Source organism: Panthera tigris, chromosome A3, assembly GCF_018350195.1.
Source record: "Panthera tigris isolate Pti1 chromosome A3, P.tigris_Pti1_mat1.1, whole genome shotgun sequence".
Classification (NCBI taxonomy): domain Eukaryota; kingdom Metazoa; phylum Chordata; class Mammalia; order Carnivora; family Felidae; genus Panthera; species Panthera tigris.
In genome coordinates, this window is record NC_056662.1 from 6,267,750 (window position 1) to 6,282,775 (window position 15,026).

Consider the following 15,026-nt stretch of genomic DNA (forward strand, 5'->3'; position numbering starts at 1 on the left):
GCACCCAAGCTCCTTCCCTCCCCTCCACCCCCCCCTCCCCGCCTGCCCACTCCGTGTCCTCTAACGTCCCAGCCTCCTGACTGGCCTCCCTGCAGGCAGCCCCACCTGCTGCTGGGGGAGAAGGAACATCTAAACCCAGACCGGGTGAAAGTGGATTCTCCTCAACCCCAGCCTGGCTGGGAGGGAGAGCGGGGAGAGACGGGTTCCCAGGGATCCCAGATGTGACTCAATAAAACTTTAGAGCTAGAAGATGCTAGACGGCAGGTGTTCCTAAACTCGGCTCACCATCAGGATCACCGAGAGAAGTCTGTATTTAATAAAAATGACCCCCGGATCCTGGACGCAGCGGGGTCAAAGGCAGCAGAAGCGCATCAGTAATCCTTCCAGTACCTCTGGCTTAACAGCCACTGGTCTCAGAGGTCAATGCTGGGATGCCCAGAGGGGCCCAGATACAGGAAACAAGAAGAAAGGAGAAGTGAAATGGGCCTCCGGGAGTTTGGGATTTGCTTTGGACGGAGATGCCGGGGTGACTTCTCCCCGAAAAGCCAAAAGAGAAGAGCTGGCTAATGTTGCCACCAGGAAGCAGCCCCACTCATCAACACAGCTGTAGAGAACGCGCAGGAAAATCTCGTTTCATTTACCAGTGAAGGGCCCCCATGCTGTTAGATGGACCTGACCCAGGGCTAGGACCACAGAGGGGGGCGGCCGATACTCCAGGCAGAGACGACACCATGTGCAGAAAGGAAGCCACAAACGGGGCGCCTGGGTGGCTCAGTCGGTTGAGCGTCCAACCTCGGCTCAGGTCATGATCTCCCGGTTCGTGAGTTCGAGCCCCGCATCGGGCTCTGTGCTGGCAGCTCGGAGCCTGGAGCCTGCTTCCGACTCTGGGTCTCCCTCTCTCTCGGCCCCTCCCCCCCACTCACTCTCTGTCTCAAAAATAAACATTAAGAAATAATTAAAAAAAAAAAAAGGAACCCACAGGAAGATCAACGGGGGGCGGGGGGGAGGGGAGGTGGGGGACAAAGGAAGGACTTCCCCACTGTGTCCGTTTCCTAGGGCCACAAACTGGACAGTTTATGGGCTCAAAATTCTGAATGCTTTAAGTCCAAAATCAAGCTGTTAGGAGGGTCATGCTCCTTCTGAAATCTGCAGGGGAGTTTCTGAAATTTTCTCGCTGCTGGTGGCTGGCAGTCCTTGGCTCAGAGCTCTCGCTCTCAGGTCTCCGCCTCCTTTGGCACCTGTGCTCCCCCTCCTGTGTCTGTGTTCGCCTCTTCTCTTCTTAGGAAGACACAAACCACGCTGGATTACGGGCCACTCCGCTCCAATAGGACCTCATCTTTGTTTGGTTTTATTTTGGTTTTTCTGGGGCCTCATCTTAATTTAATTACGAACAATAACTCTGTTTCCAAATAAGGTCACATTCTGAAAGTACGGGGATAGGACGCGGACATACTTTTTGGGGAAGCACAGTCCCAACCCAGAACGCCCAGGGAGTCCCAAAAGCTTTCCAGTCTGAGCAAGTGGCCAGGATGCCTTCAACCCACCCACCTCTGACACTCACCTAGGAGGGTCACTCCTCAAGATCGGGATCCTCCGTGGAAAACGTGGAGAAGCCAGGAATGCTCCAGGCGTCATGAGAAAAAAATGCTGAGATTTGACCTTGGAAACACTCTTCGCCAAGTTGTTCCTTTGAACAGGTCCCTGGAATTAGACCTTTCAACTCTACTCAGTTTCCATGCTTTTCTTCCCCCCCCCCCCCCACTGTCTCCCCCATCAAGATGTTATCCCAAAGAGGCAGGGAAATTAGCGTTTATGATGATGCCAAAAATAACCAAGCATTCCGCGGAACTGTGGACTCCAGCACAACAATGATTTTTAAAACTCCTGAGGTCAAGTTGGTTCCTCGGAAGACGCTGCTCCAGGTTACTAGCGGACAAAAGACGTTCAAGGTCGCGATACCCCTTGCATCAGTGGACCTTGGGCACAGCCTGGATCAGCCTGGGTCAGCAGAACCAGGAGGGGGATCAGATCTTGATGGCGCCTCCCTACGTGGTGGCCTGCGGTCTTCAGAGAAACAAATGAAGTGGAAAAGAAACACTCCAGGGGAACCGGGATCTTCGAAAGGGACGTCAACAGTTCTCACATCATCCGGGAACAACGGCTACCCCTGAGAATAGCCACCTGCACACTGCAGCACTGAAATTTCAAAAGCAAGCCTTATCTCCCAACTTAGGAGAAAACCCTCCCCGCCCACTGGGCTCGGGTGGCTAGTGAAGACATTAGCCAAGAACGCTGCCATGCCAGGGCTAAGAGAGCTCCCTCACCTGCAAAACACACTTAAAGGAACCTCAGCCTGTTCTTCCCTCCCCCGGTGGCCGACAGTAGCTCGACTCCCCCGGTTCTCCACCTGCTTGTCAAGGAGACAAATCGAACTGCCGCCTCACCACCCCGCCTGCACCCCCAGCAAAAGGAAAAGACTGCAGAAATGCTCAGCAATCCTCAAAAGTAACAGAACCACTACAAGAATTCACAACGGCTGGAAACTGACATGTCCCCCGGCGGGGAGAACTAGGCAGGGGGGGGGGGGGCCCGGAATCCCACCACTGCCAAGCCCTGAGGAGTTTATCTGTCACCCATCCATGACCCTCGCTTGTTTTGTTTCTCAACACTGAAATACAGGAACTTAAGGTCTCAGAATTTACCCTGACGCTAGACCTTAGCCACCCCCCCCCCGCCCCCGAACAGAAAATAATGATGGTCATTGTGATGGAATCGTTTCAAATGAGAAACAGACTAATCCGTCCCTCTCCTAACCCACAACTTCGACTGTGCACGCACAGAAGATAAGACAACCATGAAGTCCAATTGAAAACACCCTCTCTCTGACCTTCCAGAACTTGTAAATGCGCGGTCTGCAAGGCAGGAGGGCGTCACGGCCCCAGACACCTGGATGGGCAAGTCTCCAGCCACCAGACACACGGTCCTGCTAAGAAGTCTGTCACACGTGGGACGCTCGACAGGAGCGTGCCTTTAGACGACGACAGGGGAGAAAAGCATCTTCATTTTTTCTCCCAGAAGGCAGACTTTGCAGCATCGTGTGCCTTCGTACAAGCAAGCTCAATCTGTCAGCCAGACAGCCACAGGGAGAAGAACAGGAGAAAGAAATGGGATCCTCACGGTCATGGGGCTTGCAGCGAAACCACTCCAGCCCGTAAGGAGCGACGGTCTGCCATTGGATCTGGAAGTCCAAGGGCAGGGCGCCCTTCCTCTCACAAACAGGAGCTTGAGGGCAAAGCTGAGGCAGCCAGTTTCCATAGGGACCTGTTGGGGAGACTTAGCTGTTTGGCATGGCATCAGCTCAGAGGTGTTGAAAGAAAAACCTGTTATTAGGTGTCCTGGACCCAGGGGACCCAGTGGCCATCTATGGGCTCTGGTGGGAACCAGGATAAAGGACGATTGAGCAGTGAGCCAGGCACAAGCCCTGCTTATGACTCACTTCAATCCTTGGTTGACTTTGGGGCGTTTCCAGAACATTGTCTGCACTGCGATTGGGCAGGGCTCCTAAAAGCCAGACTCTAGTCCAAAAGCAGGTTAAGATGTCGAAAAGAAAATAGTCCCTTCCCCTTCAGCCCTTTGCCCCGTAACTTCCTTTTAACACCCAAGGTCTCACATCTTGATGGAGAAAATAACTGCCAACCTAAGACCTCTTTTTACTCCTCTAAAGCAAAGCAATTGTGAACTTGACATATCAACCAGATAAATCCAACTTAATGGGCACGTTCAGTGGCCAAGGACAAGCTGCCAAGAGCAAAGTATTAGGTTGGCAGAGTTTAAATGACTTAACATCCATTGGCAGCACTAAATCAGGAATTGCTGAGCATTTGGTAGGGAGTTATAAATCAAGGATTATGAAGCAGGAGTTGAAGAAACAGCCTAATCCAACGTGGAAAATGCCTTCGCTCCCAACTTCCCTTTGAAGGCCGGCCTCTCCTGCCAAACTATAAACATCTCACTTCCTGGAGGAAACGGCCAGGCCACTTCAACTTGAAATCAAGGACCCGCGGAGCACATTCAAGATCCTCACAAACATCCAGCAAGCACACGAGCTCGGCCAGCCTCTTCTGCTCCCCAAGAGGAGGGCGGAGACCCAACCTCCCTGTGGCCAAGATGGAGAATTTCACTGAACCGAAAACGAAAAGCCTACAATTTCCATTGCTTGAGTTTGAGTGAATGCAAAAATCCTCCCAAGAAGGATCCGCGCCCAAGATTACCTACCGTCAGTTTCGGTTCCATCTCCAAATTCTGGGGTGGCGACTCCACCACAGTGTTTCTTAACAGGGTCACTTTGTACAAGAGCTGGTATTCCAAAACTGTGCACTCTCGCACGGCCCGGCCGCCCTAGTGGCAGGAGGGAGGTACTACACCAAGTTGCGAGCCGCCCATGGGCGTTAAGACCGTAAGACCTAGCGCGGCTGAGCCGTCTTGCCTTGCAAGGGACAGAAAATGAAACTTCTTCAGCCTTCCCTTGGCACACACCTTCCCTGCTCAGTCCCATGAGCTAAGCCGCGAGCCGCGGCCAACCATAAATTAGCTCTGCCACTATTCTACTCATCCTAGAGACAAAAAAACAACAACAACCAAGTTGTAACCCGACTTTCACGGCTTCTATCGAGAATACTTTTTATTATACAGGTATCGTATACACAATAATTATCTGGGGGACGTTTACAGACGTGGAGTTCAATTCCAAACCTCCATTTCACCCCCACACACAGTACCGCACACCCATCTTCCGGTTCAGCATGATGGGAACGAGACCCAAAGTTATTGCTTTTGAACAGTTTCAATTAAATAGAAATCTTCCGCATCAAGAACAGAGCCCAGACCCTCTTAATTCTTAATACCCTGCGTACCTATGAATAAAGCCTAAATTAGTGTTTTAGATTACCCCATCACCTTTCAAAGTTAATATTAAAATCGAACCCATTTGTCAAAAAGTCTCAAGTGCACCCATATTTACAGACCCCATTAAATTACGCATAAATAACATCTGTACACTCAACGCACAGTTTTCTCAAAATACAGAGCCTCCTATGGGACATGGTGGTGGCGGGCAGCCAAAAAAAAAAACAAAAAACAAAACAAAACAAAAAAAACGCTTCATGCCTACCCTTTTCAAGTTTACTCAAAACACCAAAATGTGAAATAAATATGCAAATAAAGCTTCAGTACCTTAAAGGAACATGTCATTTCCGAGTCTCCCATTTGAAGAGTTAACTCTCTGAGTTTAAAAAAAAAAAAAAAAGAAAGAAAAAGAAAAAAAGACAGCAAAAGAAAACACAAAATCATCAGCAGGCTTCATTTCTACAAGTTTCGTAAAAACCCAAAGAGCCCCTTGTAACCAGGGGTTTGTGTGTCAAATACCAGCTATTGATAAGCTGGTTGCTGAGCAGAGAGGATCTTTGCTTCCTACTGTATGCAGGATTTGACATCTCAAGAAGCTAGAAGCCGGATAAATACTTTGTTTAGATAAACCTTTAGTGGACGCCAGAAGCCAACCATTACCTTGACACTGCAAGTTACCGTTGATGTGAATGGCCATCGATCAGATATCTCAACAGCTACGCGTGTGGGTTTTCTCTCGAGCCCGGGGAACGGATTTAAAAGGTTCTAAAACTTGTAGCACCACTTTCAGAGAAAACAATGGGTCTCAAAAGAATAAAACAATACTTGTCACCTTCCAGTGACTTGTCCAGAGTCAAGGAGACGCACACTTCAGCGCTACAGAAATAACACTAAGGAATCCAGGAGGGCACGTAAACGATCCAGGAATCGCTGGAGGCCTTTTTAATGGGAAGGCGGGTAACCAACTGTCCCCAGGCAAGAGGGGTTCCCAGTCCGTCCGGGTCGAGAACTTTGGAGGCCTTTTTCCCTCCAGACCCTTTGGCCCCGTGGCTCACTCCCGTCTTACTTCCGGTGTTTCTCCATTTTCTCCAGGGTTTTGCTAGAATCAGCTGGACTCTGGTCCCCGGGGTTCATGTAGGATTTGTCTAGGACGATCAGGGCTTCTTTTATGTAGTTCTGCACGGCAGACACAGCGGCACAGATTGCCTGGCTGCCAAACCCGTGGGTAATCAGGCTGAAATGAGACAGGCAGTTCTGGATGTTCGTCTCCAAGACCGGGGTGGGTCGGTTGTTCCCGTTGGGCGTTCGGTCTTGATTGAGAAGGTCTGTGAACTCTTTACACACTTGCCTGTGGAGACAGTCAGCGCATACCTGTGGGCTCAGTCTGGCTCTTGACAGGTCAAGGGGACAGAGCCAAATCGCCCTAAGGATGACACCCCAGGAGGCAGTCAGAACACGTGGCCGCACCAGAGAAACAGACAGACTTGGAGACTAACGGTGGAGCTAAGTTGTACTTAGCACCTATTTTGTGCCAGGCCCGGAGCTAAACTCTATCAAGCACTATCTTTCTTTAATCCTCACTGCAATTAGGAAAGGTAACAGGATTAACCCCCGTCAAAACGCCAAGGTCACCGGGACTAGTGAAAGAGGTGGAGTCCGGATTTCCAGCCCAAAGGTATCGGGTTAGCCTTTATTTGGTGCAGCTCGGTACCAGTTTCTTCAAGAACACGGAGAATCACGCAGCCCCGAAACTCGCCCTTTGCACACACTGGTTCACTGTTGCCCCATTTCCTGACTGTACGATTTCTGCTTCATTTACCGTCATTTTATGGATTCATTTTTAAAAGACAGAGACAGACAGAGCACAAGCGGGGGTGGGGGGCAGAGACAGGGGGGAAGGACACAGAATCCGAAGCAGGCTCCAGGCTCCGAGCTATCAGCACAGAGCCCCACGCGGGGCTCGAACCCACGAACCGCAAGATCATGACCTGAGCCGAAGTCGGACGCTCAACCGACTGAGCCACCCAGGTGCCCCTTTTACCGTCGTTTTAAAATCCATTCACTGTCGGCTTTCTAGGAGAAACCTTGCAGCTGCATGAAGCAGGGTTTGAGACAAAGTTTCTCCACACGTCTCCTACAAATCCAACTGGATCGTGACATGTGAAAAAACGGAAGGGGCACCTGGGTGGCTCGGTCGGTTAAGCGTCCTCGGTCGGTTAAGCGTCCTCGGTCGGTTAAGCGTCCTCGGTCGGTTAAGCTGACTTCAGCTCAGGTCATGATCTCCGTCTGAGTTCCGACCCCGTGTCGGGCTCTGTGCTGACAGCTCAGAGCCTGAAGCCTGCCTCGGATTCTGTGTCTCCCTGTCTCTCTGCCCCTTCCCCACTCACAGTCTCTCTGTCTCAAAAAATAAATAAACGTTAAAAAAAAATTTTTTTTAAGCATAAAAAAAATCTTATCAGGAGGCAGAAGGCACCCAATCTTTCCTGGATGTGACAAAACAAATTGTTTTCAACACATTTTTGTAAGATATGGAGACACCATAATGAACGGGTAGTGTAACTACTTTGAGCTGAATAACTGAGCAGCTCCAAACAGTCACTACTAATCAACACATTCATTTCGTTTATTCTTCCAAATCCTACCGAAGAGTTAACCCATCTGACGTGTCCAAAAAGGCCCTCTTGCCAGTTCCTTTCGCCCCACACCCTTACTTAAGTGCGGGTTCCTTTCCCAAGCCTCGGGGACTACACTGGCCCCCCAACTTCCAACATGAGGGCTTCCAGCCATCACATTCAAGTCTGGATACTCACTGTGCCGCCAGAAGCATGTTCTTCCTTGCTGCCATCTCATTCCGCCCTCCAAGATGAGGTCTGGTTAGATACTCCGCCACTGGTTTACTGGGGAATTCGGCTTCACAGACATAGGCAAAGTCCCGAGCCAAATGAACAGCCTCCCCTAGAATAATCAGCAATGGCAACAGACTTAGGAGGTCTCCCTTCCCTCTTCTGCTAACCCAGACGGCCCGGCCCCCCAGTCCCTCTGCATTTTAAAATGAAATTACACACCAGGAAAACAATCCAGCGAGCGAGTAGACCTTCCTGGGTACTTTCAGTGGGTTCACTCCCCTAGGAACTGAGGAGGAAATCCTACCATGTGTGGGGAAAAAAAGACCCTGAATTTTTTCACTGCCCTCCAACAGTGCTCACCAGTCTTCGACCCAACTCAGATTCTTGACACACCCATGCTTTCTCTGGATTATAAAAGCTCTCACTGTGGACACAAGGGAAGGGAAATGCTAAAGACAAGCATCTCTGACAAAAGCCGATGGGGCACTTCTCTTTATGAAACTGGGATGAAGTCTTTTGACGTAGAACTTTCTTTTTAACTCAGGGTGCCCCATTCCTGAAGGAGGCAAGTCTCTAGAATGTTTAAGAAAAGAAAGGCACGCGTTTCCATTGGAAATGTTTAGGGCCCCAAATACCGATTTGGACTACTCACCCCCTTTTGTCCAAATCATGGGACGAAGAGAGGGAGAGGAAAAAGCAAGGGGGCTCATCTCTGACCAGAGATGCCAGGTCCTGGCTGCCCCGTGGGCGGCTGGCAAGAGCTTTGCTGAAACCCAGATAGTGGCACCCCTCCCACCCCCACCCCCACCCCCAGGCTTCCACCTGCCTCCCCAGACTTACTAAATCAGAATCTGAGAACCATTGTTCTGGCACACACTTTCTCATTCAAGCACCCCCGCCCGGCTGGTCAGAAAACCTAGCGGAGCCGCATTTACGCGCCACGCACACAGAACCCACCATTCTCCATGCAGGACAGCTGTTCTCCAACAGGCAGCTAGCAGGCAGCTCCTTTCTCCTGGCCCTGACCCCCAAAGACACCCGTAAAAAGGTAGAGCGGGGCTCTGCCAAGTCGCTTTCGGCACGGCAGTCGCGCCATGAGACCAGGGACAGACAGTGTTCAAAAGATTGCCTGGCTGCCGGGAGACCACCCCTCATTGGCTCCCCCTGCCCTTAGCCGGAGCCCAGCGCCCTGCTGATTGGGCAAGGGCTGGAGGCTGCTCCAGGCTCCGGGAGAAGCCTCCCCACGTTCCACTGGGCAACAATGAGCTGGTCTTTCTAAAAAATATATATATTTCACTTTTCCCTCGCCCCCTCCCCTTTATTTTTTAAAGGCTGTAATTGCATTCTTGGCTCCCTTCCAGATTGGGGGTAGGGGCCCATTCAATAAATGAAAATGTTACATCCTACTATTTTAGGTCGGGGGAGAGGGGCCCCACTAATTTTTTTTTCCCATGGGGGAAATGAACAAAGGACTTGTGAATTGCGTATGCAAAGGCTTTTCTCTTCACCGACCATAATCCTGATATTCCCCAGCTACCAAAGCTAGAAACGGGGCTTCTTCCCACCAATACATAACCAACCAGCTTTTGAAAGGTGTACCCGTCGATCGGTTGCATCTTTCAAAAACTGGTTCACTTCTAGGAAATGTCCCAACACCCTACGGTGTGAATTCTTCGGTCTGGGAAACCTATTTCTATTTAATAATGATTTGCTGGAGAACCCAGAACAGGATGGCTAAGCAGGCAGGTATTTAAGTGTTAACTTCTTTGATAAAAATTACTGTGATTCATTGCAATGAACTCGGGACAAATCACTTTCATCTCTCAACTGGTGACAGGGCTGTTTTTAAGCTTTTCTTCAGAGTAGCATTAAAGACACAAACAACCTAGCAACATATTAAAACATCACCAAACAAAAGCAAAACCCCACTGACCTTCTACCAAGGACGTCAGGAGGGTAACGTGGGCAGCTTTCCGTCTCCCGGCGGGAAGATTCAACCCAATCTTGTCCAACTTCTCCCGCAAGGACCGGCCTCCATTTTTAGATTTGGCTCTGAGTCAAAACAAAAGTGAACTGTGGCTCTTCTCAAGAAATCACACTTTCATATTCTCCATCCTTCAAATGCTACCAACACTGAAATCTGTCCAAGAGTATCTACATTATGTGGGTCGCAATCAAGTGAAACAGGGAGTCCCTCATTTAATTAATGCCTGTAAAATTCAAACATCTTTCTTAACAGCAACATTCTTCCCCCCCCCCCCCCCAGTCACAGAACATTGCAAAGGATACTGGAGCAGATAAATGTTCACTTCTAAAAACTGTGGCAGCCCCCCAAGTCCCCCGGGGTAGCAAACCCCATGGAGCTCCTCTCCCCCTAATAGGGACGCCACCATCTCATAATGGAACCAAATTCTAACCAAATGATAATTTGCTGGCGTGATTTAGCACTTCCTTCTGCATCTGGCACTTTCTAAAAGAGAAGGAATGTACTAAAACTCTGAGCCGATTAGAATTCAGTGTTAGGTATGAAAGTTACATAAATGTTAAAAATACCTCCTTGGTTCTTTTGGGTTGTACACCAACCCAACCACCGTGCCCAGAATGTGCCCCCATGTACCTTCTGAGAACACCTCCCAGTAACGAGGCGTTTAAGCACTCAGGCGGGGACAATCGCCTCTGGACCTCAGCAACTGTCACTTTGTATTTAGACGTGGAGCTGAGGAGGGACAATCTTCCAGGGACCGAGCAGAAGACCTCGCTGGGATTCATCACAGCCCCTACCAGCTCCTTCTGACAAGGGAGACTCAGCGGATTCTTGGTCATTGAAATGGGACCTGTGAACGAAGATTAGACGTGGCAGTCCCCGAGAGCTGCGTTTACGAAAAAGGGACCTTTTCAAACCTCTAACCCGAGCTGAAAGAGCTCTTTAAGCAAACAGCGTTGTGTGTTGGGCAAGCACATTTTTTTTAAGTCCAATTCTTCAAAGATAATCGAATCTGAAATTCACAAGTTAACACCTTGCAAAGCTAATTAGTCATGACCCCAAGCGTGGAGGGTTTTCATTTTCTAGCCACTGTTAAAATGTGTTTAATTAGAACACTGGTTTTCAGAAGACTGCTTCAATCCTACATACATGGGGATTTTTTCCTTCCTCTAAGAACCACCAAAATCGCCCGGCACGCGCAGATCCTTTGCTGAAACCTTTCGGTGCAGCTGATCACGGTAAATTTAAAAATACAAACAAACCTGCCCTGTTACAAGTTTCCTGGGAAATTCGGTTTATTTTCTGAGCTGTTCTTCAAGAACCATTTCCCAATTGATTTCAAGGAGTTTAACTTCAAGTAGCAGACCACAACTCCCTTTCATTTAGGGCCACTCCATCTTCAAAACAGCCAAACTGGCAATCCCTCAGTCTGTAACTTAATTTCTTGAGACATTCCCCCCTCCCCCCCCATCCAATGTTCCAAATCCCCTCCCCCACTATCTTGCATAAACCCAGACTCTGGCAGATCGTCCCACTCTGGTCCTTTGAAGGCTGTCTATCTGGTAGGCCAAACTGTTTCAAAACCTCTTCTTGCGGGTCAGAATTGGGGATCCTTGCCACATGCATTTATGAAACGGGAAATTCAATCATCCACTCAACAACTGCCACAGCATCAACCACCCAACCAAGGTGCGTGGTCTGATTTTTTTCCAAATTAAGTCAGTGTTAAAACTCACTCTGGAAGACTAACACTGTAAAAACACCATGAAATTCAAGGGGCCCTAGTCTCCAAGACAACACTTTCGAGTAACAACTCCTAAGAGTTTTACCACCATCCCTTTTCATTTAGCTCCAAAAGCGATGCCCTCTTCTTTCTCCTAAAAGCCTATGTTCCTCCAGCCAACCCCCGCCCCCTCCTCCATCGGTCCCTTCCCTACCACAACTGTCCCAAGGTGGCCACCAAATGCCCCCAACCTTGCCAGGCTAGGTGCGGCCCAGGGAGGAAAAAAGTTTGCTCTCGCTGCCTACCTTTGCGAATAACAGTCTGATCGTGCAGGAGGAGGTGCTGGTCGTCGACATTCTGGGGGAGAAACGACAAAGTTTCCCTTAAGTTCCGGGGAGGCCGGGCAGGGGAGAGGACAGGCTGGGGGGCAAACAGGTCCGGGCCGGAGGGGCAAGAGCCGAGGCGTCGCTCACCTGCATCTCCTCCATCTGGTGCGCCATGTCGTGGAGCCCCAGGTTCTCGGCCAGGCCCGCGGCGTCCAGGGCGTGCGCGTGGGGCAACAGCAGGTCGGAGCGACGGTAGGCATCCCTGCGGGCGCTCATGGCGCCACCCTCGAGCCCGGAGAGATGGGGCAGCAGGCCGGCCGGGCGCCCGTGGTGCGAGGGCAGGCCAGCCCCCTCCTGGCTCTGGCGACCCGGCCAGGCCTGCTGCTGGCTGCCGGTGGGCGCCGGCTGGTGCAGGGGGTTGATGGCAGCGGCGTAAGCTTCTCCCAGATGCGAGTAGGGGTCGGCCGACTGCGAGTAAGCCAACTGCTGGTAGGGCGGCGGAAAGTAGGGTGGTGGCTGATACTCGGCGACTCCAGTATGAGAGAGGGGCGGCGCGGGGCTGTAGAGGTGCTGCCCCGCGGAGGAGAGGTGGGGGAGGCGCGGGTTCCCATTGCTGCTCGCGTCGTGGCGATCCTGGGAGAGAGAAGCAGAGACCCCGCTAGAACGAAACCCCGCTACTGCGAAGTGGCTGCAGCCGCTGCGCTGAGCCGTGCGTCCCCGGGGACCCGACTCGTGGGGCCTGCCCTCCGCCCAGAGAGCACCCAGAGGCGCCGTGCGCCGGGGGATTCGTTGCGAACTGCCAGTCCGCGGAGGAAAGAGGCTTCCAAAGACCTGGGGGAACTCGCTCTCAAAGCCCGGCGGCGAAGGCCTGGGAGGTCGGACGCCCGGGGCGCTCTCAAGAGCCGGATCCGAACCCCAGGTCTTGGGCCAGGAGTAGCTGAGGCCCGGGCCCGGGGAGGAAGTCGGCATGCTGTAGGCACCGTGAGGACTGCGCTCGCTCACTAGCCCGCACATGTCAGCGGCGCCAGACGAAAAGAACGTGGGGAAGCGGCAGACGCGGATAAAGCGCACGAAGCGGGAAGTGCGCATCTTCCCCGCCCCAGGGACCCTCCCTTCCACGCCCTCAGGACAAAGACCTCCGGGCAAGTGACGCTCCCCGGCAGGCCGGCCACCCAAGGCCGCCCGAGGAACTCGGGGAGGGACGCCTCGCGGCCAGGGCTGCTCCCCACCCCACTCCGCCCCAGCTGGCTGGGTCCAGACCGAGCGGGGAACACCCAGTGGGGCCGCCCTGCCGGGCCACGGTCAGTATCCCCACAAACCGGGGCAGAGGGGGAGAACTAAGGACCCCGAATATTGGGCAACCTCGCCTGCGCACGTCCCTCGCCTCCAGGCTGTCCGACCTAATTCTTAAAGGACTCGTCTCCCTGGGTTCGCGGGGTCACAGGGGTGGCGGGGAACTAGGAGAAACGGGCGCTGTCGCCCCCTAGCGGAAGTGCCCGGGCCCGCCAGCAGGGGCGGCCCCAGGAGGTCCCGCGGGCGCGCGGCCCCCCGCCCGCGTCGCCCCCCAGCCCGGGCTCCCTTCTGCCAGCGCCCGGGCGCACACCTCCCGCCGCCCGCGTCTTCCTCTTCCCGCTCGCCGCCTGCCTCCCTCCCACTCTCCGAAACTCTAGCTCAACCTGTCGGACTGGCTGGAGCACTCCCGAGCGCTTACGGCCCCATCTGGCCTCGCCCCCCCCCCCCCCGGCGCTCCCCAGCCCCCACTTCTCTGGAGAGCCAAACTTCGGTTGTTTTCTGGTTTCCCCGAGGAGTTAGCGGGGCAGGTGACAAGCCCGCCGCGGAGGGGACTCTGCAAAGGTGTCGCCGGCAGGTCGCCTCATCTGACCCCTCGGGACGGAGATCTCGTGCGTAAAAGCCGCGTCTAAGCGTTGTAGACGGGGCGCTCTTCCGAGAAAAGGGAAAGAAGGGCTGTTTTGCTTCGCACGAAACCGACCGGTAAGCTCTGTGGGTGGGATCTGCCGGTCTCCTTCCAGGCCCTGTTCCGGAGGGTGGTTTGGGGAAGGGCCCGATTCAGGAAGAGGGCCCGGGAGAAACGGACTAAGGGGCGTCCGCAAAAGCGGACCCCGTCCCCTCGAGGGGCAGAGGCTGGTGCCTGCTCGCTGCGCCGGCGCCCGCGCCCGGACCTCGGTCGGTGGGTCCCCGCCTCCCGGGCTGGACTCGGGCGGGGCCGGGCTGCGCCCCTGCACCCAGCTCACCTCGCAGTCTTCTTCATACTTGACATTATCGGTTATTTTCCACAACATGGCGTCCGGCGTCCCCCAAAACAGTCGCCAGTTAAATCCAGGCTCCCCCCACCCCCCGAGCGGTAAATCCAAAATGGGGGTCACGGTGGCTGGGCGTCCGCCGCCGCCCCCGCCACGCGAGGGCCTCGCTGTCCCGGTCACTGGACGCGCATCGGCGGCTCCGCGAGCGTAGATGCGGCCGCCGCGCGCGTAGAAGCCGCTGCCGGGGACCCGGGAAGCCGCGCCCGCACTGTGTGTCCCGGCGATAGCCGGGGGACCCGGGCGCCTTAATGAGAAGGAAATTATCATAACTCCTCCCCGGGGGCCGGCACGAAGGCCCCGGCGCCGGGCGGGGCAGCCCCCAGCCAGTCCCAGCCTAGCTCCGCCCTGCACCCCGGCGGGGCGCCGCGCCGAGACCCGCGCCGCGGGGGGCGAGGAGGGGGAGGCGGGCGGGCGTGGGCACCTCTCTGACAGCCGCGGACCTGCTAGGTCGGGGTCCCCCGCCGCGCCTTCCGTCGTCCATCCCCCCCCCCCCCCCAGGCCCACACCTGAGACTGGCAGCGCTGGGGCCCCGGCTGCAAATACCTAAGAGCCCCCCTATTTCTCCTGAAGCGCCTTCCCCCATCCTCCGAAAGACGTGGTCACCTGCGGTTAAGAGACCTCGCGTTGCGGGCATCTCAACAGCTGGGGTCCCCCTTAGAGCCTGAAATGCCTCACCCGCCCACTCACGGAGACTTAAATTGGGCTGGGACCTCGCAGCCGGAGCCCCAGTCCCTCCGAGAGACGCCTCCCCTTCCTTCTGTCTCTCCGCGGTCACAGCGCCGGCCCATTCCTCCGAGGGGCTGGAGGAGGGAAGGCCTTCTGGGGAGTCTGCCCCGAGCGCCAGGGGGCGGGCGGGCCTCCACCGGCCGCAAAGTCTGGGACAACGGCGTCCGGCTGCCATCGCCCGAAGCTGCATCTCCG

The 15,026-nt window shown here is 53.9% G+C and overlaps 1 protein-coding gene across 1 annotated transcript; it reads right to left on the reverse strand.

Annotated features, from left to right (window-relative positions):
• Positions 1-4,654: 4,654 nt before the first annotated feature.
• On the reverse strand, positions 4,655-14,266 carry TFAP2C (transcription factor AP-2 gamma). The gene is made up of 7 exons (XM_042979694.1): positions 14,037-14,266; positions 11,932-12,417; positions 11,764-11,815; positions 10,369-10,585; positions 9,685-9,803; positions 7,716-7,860; positions 4,655-6,253 (listed from the first exon to the last, which is right to left on the reverse strand). Exons 1-7 carry the CDS (start codon positions 14,082-14,084, stop codon positions 5,968-5,970), a joined length of 1,353 nt encoding a protein of 450 aa, XP_042835628.1. The 5' UTR covers positions 14,085-14,266; the 3' UTR covers positions 4,655-5,967.
• Positions 14,267-15,026: the final 760 nt, after the last annotated feature.

Bases quoted from the DNA above. Each gene is read 5' to 3' on its own strand.
- TFAP2C (XM_042979694.1), bottom strand. From the start codon at position 14,084: ATGTTGTGGAAAATAACCGATAATGTCAAGTATGAAGAAGACTGCGAG. The intron at 11,816-11,931 runs GTGAGCGACGCC...TTTCTCCCCCAG, and splicing joins ACCAGATGGAGGAGATGCAG to AATGTCGACGACCAGCACCT. The intron at 9,804-10,368 runs GTACATGGGGGC...GTTTTGACTCAG, and splicing joins CTGGGAGGTGTTCTCAGAAG to AGCCAAATCTAAAAATGGAG.